This window comes from Aythya ferina (assembly GCF_964211825.1).
Source record: "Aythya ferina genome assembly, chromosome: 15".
NCBI classification, from domain to species: domain Eukaryota; kingdom Metazoa; phylum Chordata; class Aves; order Anseriformes; family Anatidae; genus Aythya; species Aythya ferina.
The window spans coordinates 3,828,667-3,837,987 of record NC_140314.1 but is presented as its reverse complement, the minus strand read 5'-3'; the positions used below and the strand labels follow the sequence as shown (position 1 = coordinate 3,837,987).

The 9,321-nt window shown below is 58.1% G+C and overlaps 1 protein-coding gene across 1 annotated transcript; it reads right to left on the bottom strand.

Annotated features, from left to right (window-relative positions):
• Window positions 1-4,254: 4,254 nt before the first annotated feature.
• On the bottom strand, window positions 4,255-9,020 carry ACTB (actin beta). The gene is made up of 6 exons (XM_084536252.1): window positions 8,871-9,020; window positions 7,338-7,466; window positions 6,781-7,020; window positions 5,811-6,249; window positions 5,325-5,506; window positions 4,255-4,988 (listed from the first exon to the last, which is right to left on the bottom strand). The coding sequence occupies exons 2-6, from the start codon at window positions 7,458-7,460 to the stop codon at window positions 4,845-4,847; spliced, it is 1,128 nt and encodes a 375-aa protein (XP_084392378.1). The 5' UTR covers window positions 7,461-7,466; window positions 8,871-9,020; the 3' UTR covers window positions 4,255-4,844.
• Window positions 9,021-9,321: the final 301 nt, after the last annotated feature.

Below are 9,321 nucleotides of genomic sequence, written 5' to 3'. Positions count from 1 at the left end.
CCATCAGTACTATCCCCTTCCCTCCAAAGCATTGCCCCTCCCTACAACCCCCTTATATAAACCAGCTGGCTTCAGCCTCACTGGTCATTTATGCAATGAGCGTAACCTGAGTGCTGATGAGACTGAATTTTCTCCCCCTGGCAGCAGGTGTGAGGCAAATCCCACACAGGGGGCCATGCAGAAGTCACCCCGAGGTGCTGCGAGCACATATAGGAACGTCCACTGGGACCAGCTGGCTCAGCACTCCCGCTGTCAGCTCCTCTTCCCAAATCTCAAGTACAGACAGGACTGGAGCGCTGGAATTTCCAGTTACGTGTGTGCTCGGGGAATTTTGTTCATAGAAAATGTGTTTTAAAGATGACCCACAAAGGAAGATGAATAGGTTGCTGCTTTCTTCCTGGTTGATTGTTGCCATTTATGGCCATGAGTGAGATTAGTGGTGGTTTGGCGTTTTGGCTTAGAAATATCAAGCGCCTCGGGTCTTGGTTACCTGTTTTGCTTCCAGGCCTGTGAGCAGGGTCTGGGCTTGGAGAGGAAACCCCCCTCTTAGCCCTCAGATGAGGGAGAGCCTCCATAAGAGAATCGGTGCCTGCTGTTTGTCGTGTGTTTCAGTTACACAGAAGATAATGACAAATTAAATCCAGAGGCCCTGCAGTCAGGACTGACTCGTTTGACATCTGGGCTGAATACCAACCTGCTGTATTTGCAGTCATCGGGGAAAGCAGGGACCGGGGTGGAGAAAGACCTGCATTTCCAGTGCAAATGTAAATAAGATCAAGAGCAGGGCCCATAAGCGGAGAAAAAGCCCTGCCCGGAGAGCTGGACCGACTGGAGCAGCCTGCGTTAGGACTAGCCATGGGTTTCTTCCAGTACTGGGGCGTTTGTGGACCAGACAGCTGTTGCCAGCCCCGAATGGGATCTGAGATAGGTTGAGGAACCTCCCCAGGCTCCCAGCAGTTGTAAGAGGAGCTGGGCTCCGACTGAGGACCCGCCACGCGATGAACAATGTGGCGGTGTAGATAAGACACGAGGCTGAACGCAAGGCAGCAGCAGGACATCGGGTGGGCTGTAAAGGAGGAAGGAAGCCAACAGCCACGCTGGACCCTGGCATTTCTCTCGATGCTGATGGCCAGCAGGTGAGAGGAGAAACCTTCCCTGCTGCTCAGGAGCACTCGTCCCAGTGTTGGCCCATGGGAACCTCCCACGGAGGCAGGTTCCTTTCACTGCTGGGCTGTCTCAGAGCAGACTTTGATCATCTCTGACTAATGCAGTTTTCTTAGCCCAAAGAAGGCAAGCACATACCATGCTGTCCCGGTCCAAGAGGGCAAACAAACAAATCTAGTGCTAATATCAAGATACGGTGTCCTGTACAGTATCTCTTAACTGTTCATGGCCGGGCTGACCTGGTGATTATTTATTTTTATTATTTTTTTCCCTGGGAAACTCTTGGGTCATTTCCCTCCCCGGGTTCTTAACACTGATACAGTCTGCACAGCTCATTTTTTTTTGTCAGCGTGACGAAAGCCCAGTGGCCAGAGCACTTGGTGTGCTCGGGTGAACTGCCGTCTGCAGTGCTGTAAGTGGTTTTCAGTGCTTGATACGATTTAATGCGGTAAGGCCTGCTAAAGTAGATTACAGATGGGTATAATGCAAGTCAGGGCAGGCTCCAGGTCAGCAATCCCTCACTTCAAAGAGCAGGACAACTCCTCCTCCTCCGGCCACAGTCCCATCCATGAGCTGACACCTCGGAAAGCCCGTTTTTTTTTTTAATGAAGCTGAGGCTTTGTGCCCTCAGAGGGGACTTCCAGGAAGAGACGAGTTGTGTTTGAATGCCCTGGGACTTCCTGGGACATTTGCATGCAGCCAGCACGCTGCAGTGCATGTTCTCTAATGAGAGGATGGGGCCCCCCTGACCTGGGGGGGGCCGTTTTGGCCAGTGCTGCTCAACAAAGCTCAGAGACAACCACACAAGGAGGCCCTTCAGGGCTAAATCCCGAGAGCTGCAGCCGTTCCCCTTCGCCAAGGACATCACTAATTCCTGGTGGCGGCTTGATTCCGTAAGCGGCTCAGGGAGGTGACTTTCCAGGTCACCAGCTAATTGCAGGTGAAGTGCCAGCGACTGTCTCCAGCCGGAGCGAAAGTTGGGAGCTCTAAGGGAAGAAAGGGCGTAAAACGTGTTTGCTCAGCTCTCTTTAGCTGAGCCAGCTCCCCCTGGGTAGCTAAAGGGAAGCGAGAGAGGGCTGGGTGGTTTGCAACCAGCCTCGGCCGAGCCCTGCTGTCTGCTCCACCAGAGAAATTCTGGTACATCGCGGGTGCTGAGCCGGACAGGGGGAGCTCAGCCCAGCCTGGTGGTCTTTCCAAACCTCCTGGTGCCCACACAACCCCTGGCTCCCTTGGGTGCTGGAGAGGAGGAGGAGGAGGCAGCCTGACCACTCGTTCCCTGCACATCTTCTCCTCTGAGCCTCACCTGCTGCTGGTGGCCTCAAGAGCCAGGACACGGCTAAAGAAACTCCTCCGCCGCCCTTCCTGTCCCTCGGCATCTCCCCACTCCCGTGTGGGGAAATGAACAACGATGGAGAAGCTGCAGCTAAAAAATAAAAATAAAAATAAAAATAAAAATAAAAATCCCCCCTTCTCCAGCGCCTGGCGTTCCTCAGAGGAAACCAGCCGGCTCCCCCCTGCTCGCCGGGGTCGGGAGCAGTGAGTAATGCTCGCAGGCTGCCCTGCCCGGCACCGCATTCTTTTCTCCAGCATGTAATGGCCCAAAGGAGGCATAAAGCGAGCCTTGCTGGAGCGGCCGGCGGAGGAGCTGCGCACGCCTCGCGTCCGAGAAGCGTCGGGGAAGGCTGCAAAACCCCCGGCCTCGCTTTACCACGGGGCTGATCGCCAGGAGCAGCGAGAGAGCTGGGAGAAGGGAAAAAAGGAAACCCCACAGTGTTAACGGAGAGAAAATGTCGCTTTCTGCCCTTTGGAGTGTGTAAAATCAGCTCTGCTCCCTGCCCAGCGCTGTCCCTCTCTCTGCACCCACTCCTCTCCCTGCCTGAGCTCCTCTCCGCCACCACCCCACCGGTTCTTTGTGTCTCAGCGCATTTTTCCGCAGCGATCAGAGGCTGCTTCAGGAGGACCGAGGGCAGGAGAGCAGAGCTGGCGCCCCGTTTCCCTCTCATCATCCCTCCTGGCCTTTTTCCTGCCCTGCTCCCACCCCCAGCGGCTGCCATCGCCTCCTCCTCGCCCCGTTTCCCCAGGACCCCGGGGTTATGAGCCCAGTTAGGCCCCAACCAACCAGTTCCACCTCCCCCGTGGCAAACTGGTGCTTCCAGTAGCTTCCAGTCTGCCCGGCCCAGCGTCTGCACCTACAGCCCAGGAGGGAGGCTGGGGAGACAAAGGGCAGAAACCAGCAGGTCCACCCCGAGCGCAGCGTGACGCCGGAGCAGGATCAGGGCAGGCAGAGGATTAAAGAGCCCACGGAGCCAGTTCCCTGCCTTTCATCTGCTGCGAGCGTGACACCAGTGCAGCAGCCATTAGCTCTTCAAAGCCGGGCAAGGCTGCGGGAGCCTGGGGAAGGCAGCGTGCCTGCGAGCCAGGCTCCGAGCTCCTGGGGGGGGGAATTGGGAACGCAAAGCGTCAGCCGGCCCCGCTCTCCACTCTCCCTGGGTGTCAGGGCACAAGGGAGAGCTCCCTCGCTGCGCCCTTTCCCTGCTCCACCCCTGTGTAAGAGCCCCGTGGCCCTGCGCTGAGTCCATTTCATCCACTTCACAGGCTTTCACTGCCTCCACCCAGCCGGCAGCCTGCCAGAGCATGAGTCTCCCAGCCTCGGCTCAGGCCTCCCTCGCTCCTGGGCCATGAGCGGGGTGAAGCAGAGCGAGCTGCTTGGCAGGAGACACCCCAAAGAGGAGCAGGAGAGGCCACACACCCGGTGTGGGGACACCAAAGCAGCTCTGTCCCAGGGAGAAGCTCCGTCCCAGGGAGAAACTGACTGTTCCACTCTGGAAAATGAGGGAAGAAAACCAGAGACAGCCTTTTGGAGGGGTTGGATGCCCACCAAACCCCGCTCTTTCCAGGAGCACCATGCCCTGCCCGCCCCTGCACCAGCTGGGGATCTCCAGCCCAGGAGCCAAACTCCTGCTCCCCGTATCACCAGCAGCCACCTGGCTCCCACCCCAGCGCGATAGCCGACCCCCACAGCCTGGCACAGTGAGATCAGAGCCGGGTACCAACCGTCAGGAATAAAGAAAGAACCAACACCAGTCGAGCCTCTATTGTGTGCACTTTTATTTGAACTGGTCTTAAGTCAGTGTACAGGTAGCCCCTCTCTCCCCCGCATACTGGCACTTCTCCTAGGCAGGGGGGACTGTAAAGCCTTCATTCACATCTATCACTGGGGAACACAGCCCGCTCGCTGAACAAATCAAAGAGAAAGGATCAAGTGTGTTTTGTTTTTAAGGCGGAAGATACAAAAAGACACTTGTTGGATTACATAATTTACAGACAAGCGTTTACAACCTAACACCAGGAACTGGTATCGGCTCTTCCAAGCTGGGCTGTTGCCTTCACAGAGGCGAGTAACTTCCTGTAACAATGCATTATAACAATATTTGGAATGACTATTACAAAAAGAAACAAATGTACAATCAAAGTCCTCAGATGCATTGTAGAACTTTGGGGGCGTTCGCTCCAACATGTTTCATTTTAAGACTGCTGCTGATACCTTCACCATTCCAGTTTTTTAATCCTGAGTCAAGCGCCAAAAAAAACAAATAAAGCCATGCCAATCTTGTCTTGTTTTACACGCATTTATGGGTTTCATTTTGTCACAAGGGTGTGGGTGTTGGTAACAGTCCGGTTTAGAAGCATTTGCGGTGGACAATGGAGGGTCCGGATTCGTCATACTCCTGCTTGCTGATCCACATCTGCTGGAAGGTGGACAGGGAGGCCAGGATGGAGCCTCCGATCCAGACAGAGTACTTGCGCTCAGGCGGGGCGATGATCTGCGGGAGAGAAGAGGTGCTCAGCTGCAGCGTGCTGCTACGAGGTTTGCTCCTGCGCAGCCCTGCAGCAGCTAATCCCCTCACCAAGGCGCTCCGAGGGCCGAGCAGGCTTATTTAGGGCACGGCCTCACGCACACCACCCCCACTCGCAGCACAGAAATCCCATTATTCACGGGGCTGAGCGGGTGCCACCCCACACACAGCAGGGTGGTGAGGCTGCACCACTCCAAGCGTGGTTCCCACCTCCTGTAGGAGTTTAGCTCAGGGCCCTCCACCCACTCGTTTGCATTTCAGCAGCAGGAGGTGCGCCGGGAGGCTCCCAGGGCTCCAGCTTACCTTGATTTTCATCGTGCTGGGTGCCAGGGCTGTGATCTCCTTCTGCATCCTGTCAGCGATGCCCGGGTACATTGTGGTACCACCAGACAGCACCGTGTTGGCGTACAGGTCCTTACGGATGTCCACATCGCACTTCATGATGGAGTTGAAGGTAGTTTCGTGGATGCCACAGGACTCCATACCTGTGAGGAAGGAGCAATCTCAAGTCAGCAAGGGCTGAGGAACACAGAAGAGTGCCTGAAAGCTACTGGGGGCAACTGATAGACAATCACAGCTCTTCAAGGGGATGGCACTACAGGCAAAGCCACATCTGACATGCTCAGCCTCCTGCTCTACTGCTGAGAGTCCTTCAACAGCTCCAGGCTGAGAGATGTGATGGGACAGGTTAAGATTTTGCAGAACACAAGTACTCTGGCAGCTGACTCCCAGTCTCTAGCTGACCCTAAACAGAAGGGGCACAGGGTCTCCAAAACGAGCCAGACTTACCCAAGAAAGATGGCTGGAAGAGGGCCTCGGGGCACCTGAACCTCTCGTTGCCAATGGTGATGACCTGGCCATCAGGGAGTTCATAGCTCTTCTCCAGGGAGGAGCTAGAGGCAGCTGTGGCCATCTCCTGCTCGAAATCCAGGGCGACGTAGCACAGCTTCTCCTTGATGTCACGCACAATTTCTCTCTCAGCTGTGGTGGTGAAGCTGTAGCCTCTCTCTGTCAGGATCTTCATGAGGTAGTCCGTCAGGTCACGGCCAGCCAGATCCAGACGGAGGATGGCATGGGGGAGGGCGTAGCCTTCGTAGATGGGCACAGTGTGGGTAACACCATCACCAGAGTCCATCACAATACCAGTGGTACGACCAGAGGCATACAGGGACAGCACAGCCTGGATGGCTACATACATGGCTGGGGTGTTGAAGGTCTCAAACATGATCTAGGGGAGAGAGAAGGCAAGGTTGAGTCAAACAGAACAAAACGAGGTTCTTGCTACAGGCCTAAACCAAGTCCATGCAAGTGGTTTTACTTTTGCCCCCAGATAAGAGCCTCATCTTTGCTCCCCCAGGAAGGAGGGGTGCTTATCTCGCCTGGCCTCCACCCACACCTGCCAGGTCAGAGCCTGAGCAAGGACACCACCACCACAGGCCCATCCGCATGACACAGCAAGGGACAATCAAGTGCCAGATCAACTATGGTACGGTCACTCAAGGCCAGTAAATGGATTAGTGTCTAGTCAGAAACAGCAGTTAGACAAGTTGCTAGTTCAGTCTCAGAGAAAGCCAGCTTAGAAGAGCAAACAAAACCTGTCAAGGTCCAGCAAAGAGGAGACTCAGGTCAGGAAAGGAAAACCCTGCAAAGATGGCAAAAAGGGAGAACAGTGGTGAAGGCAGAGAGAGGGCAACATGGAGGAGGAGAGCTGGCCTGCAGCAACATCTGCTGTAGCTCCAAGCTCAGGAGTTCTACACACCTGTGTCATCTTCTCTCTGTTGGCTTTGGGGTTCAGGGGAGCCTCTGTGAGCAGCACAGGGTGCTCCTCAGGGGCTACTCTCAGCTCATTGTAGAAGGTGTGGTGCCAGATCTTCTCCATGTCGTCCCAGTTGGTGACAATACCGTGTTCGATGGGGTACTTCAGGGTCAGGATACCTCTTTTGCTCTGAGCTTCATCACCAACATAGCTGTCTTTCTGGCCCATGCCAACCATCACACCCTGCGCAACAAAGAAAAAGCATGAAGTTTAACCGAAGGACAAGCCCAGTTAAGCAGGTAACATTTTCCAAAGCCACATCTCTATAATTACTGTTCCTCCCATGTCAGAGAAATCATTCAGTCAGCAGCTCCAATGCATGCTGCATGAAGGCTCCACAGGAGGCTGTGCACTCAGCCAGTTCCTGTTGCAGTGCAGAAGCCTCTTGTGTCACATAGGAAATATAAAAGGGCTTCTTGCAGCTCGCTGCCTTTAGCAAGAAATGATTTCACCGAAGGTCCTCTCCATTGTCTGGAAGCAGCACCCCAGCCACATCGTACCTGATGTCTGGGGCGACCCACGATGGATGGGAAGACGGCACGGGGGGCATCGTCCCCGGCGAAACCGGCCTTGCACATACCGGAGCCATTGTCAACAACGAGCGCAGCAATATCATCATCCATGGCTGGCTGCGGAAGGAGAGAGATGGAACGTGAGCACCGCCGGCCACACACCAGCAACCAAACCCCATCCTGCAGGGGGAATCGCCCCTGGAGGCAGCAGCCAGAGAGGGGAGAGCCAGCGGTGCACAGGGCTCGTGTGCGGGGCTCTGCGATGCCTCCGAGGGCCTTCCCCACCCATTTCCTTCCTGCCAGAGCCTGCACCGCTTCGCCCGGCGCCCGCTAGAGGGTGCGGCGCCTTCCAGATTTCGGCAGCGCACAGATTTGGGACAAAGGAAGTCCCTGCGCCCTCTCGCATTATTACCATAAAAGGCAATAAGGCTGCAGCTCGCCGCTCCTCGCCAGCCGCCAGCTTTCGGGGGGCCGCCGCCAGCCACTCCCCCGACCCCTCCCCAGCCCCGGGGAGCCCCGCAGCCACTCCCCACCCCCCCCCCACACCCTCTTTGGGGGCTGCCACCTCCTGGGGAGGGGGCACTCACCACCCTCCCTGCCTCCCCTCCTCCTCCTCCTCTTCTTCTTCTTCATCCCGTCACGCCCAAGCTGCCCGCACACCTCCGGGGGGCGGCTTCCAGCAGGCAGCCGCCGAGCTCCCGGTGCTGCCGGCTTCGGGAAGGGGCAGGGAACCGGGCTCGGCCCCGGGGGGTACCGGGGTGGGGGGGTGCAGGGAGCCGAGCCCTGGCTCTGCCTGCGGGTGGTGCCGGCCGGGGGCGGCTCCTGGGACATGTGCCCGAGCGGTGCCGGCCCTGCCCTGCACACGGGGGGCTTCTCCTCCTCTTTTCCCCCCCCCCTCTTTTTTCCCTTTGTTCCAGAGCGCCCCTCGTAACGGGGAGCCGCCCACACCCCCCCCCCCCCACAGAAACCCACCCGTTTTCTGCATGGGGGTGCTGAGGGAGCCGCCCCCCCGTCCCCACAAGGGGAACGTGCCCCCCCCCCAGTCCCTACAAGGGGACACTGCCCATCCTGACCCCACCAGGATGAGGGGAATCGCCCCTCGACCCCACAGGGGGTGCTGAGGGGAGCCGCCCCCCCCCCCCCCATCCCCTCACACACACCCAGAGCAGGGCCGGGGGGGGGGGTTAAGGGGGGCAGCCCTCATCAGACAAAGCCCCACGCCCCAGCCCACCGCCACAAATCCTCTTAGGAGGCGGATTAACCGCACACACCACGTTAGGAGAGGGGGGGGCACATCATAAAGCCCCCCTCACACCTCCAGCACCCCCCTCAGCACCCCAAAGCGCCTCAGCGCTCCTCTCCTCACCCCCCCCCACCTCCACAGCGCTGCCCGGACCCCTCACACCCCTCCACCGCCGAGCAGATCCCACGGAGAACGACCCCAAACCCCACCGCCAGCGAGGCGAGGGACCCCTACACCCCCTCCCCACCCCTTCCTTTTACCCCCCGGTCCCCCCTCACCTTCGGGGAGTTGCGCGGTCAGAGGCGGGCGGGCGGCGGGAGCGGGGCACGGGCGGGCGCACGGGGCGAAGGCAGAGCTCGCAGCGACTCCCGCCCGCCGCGCGCCCCGCCTTTTATACGGGCCGCCGCCGCCGCCGCCTCGCCATAAAAGGAAACTTTCCGAGCGCGCGGCCCTGATTGGCCCCCGCCGCGCCTCCCCGCCTCGCGCGCCGGCCCCGCCCCCTCCTCCTCCTCCCTCCCCCCCCTCCCTCCTCGCGCCCCGCCCCGGCGCGCGCCCGCCCCGCCCCGCCCCGCCCGGCGCGCGCGCGCGCCCCCCCCCTCCCCCCAACCTCCCCTCCCTCCCCCCCCCCCAGCGGAACAAATACACAAATAAATAATTAATTAAATGGGGGGGGCGATTTATTGATTTTATTTTTATTTTTATTTTTTTTGGGGGGGTGCAACGCCACAC

Coding starts and splice junctions, on each gene's coding strand:
- ACTB (XM_084536252.1), bottom strand. CDS start 7,460: ATGGATGATGATATTGCTGCGCTCGTTGTTGACAATGGCTCCGGTATG. Junction 7,021..7,337: donor TGGGTCGCCCCAGACATCAG/GTACGATGTGGC, acceptor TTTGTTGCGCAG/GGTGTGATGGTTGGCATGGG. Junction 4,989..5,324: donor CCAGCACGATGAAAATCAAG/GTAAGCTGGAGC, acceptor TCTCTCCCGCAG/ATCATCGCCCCGCCTGAGCG.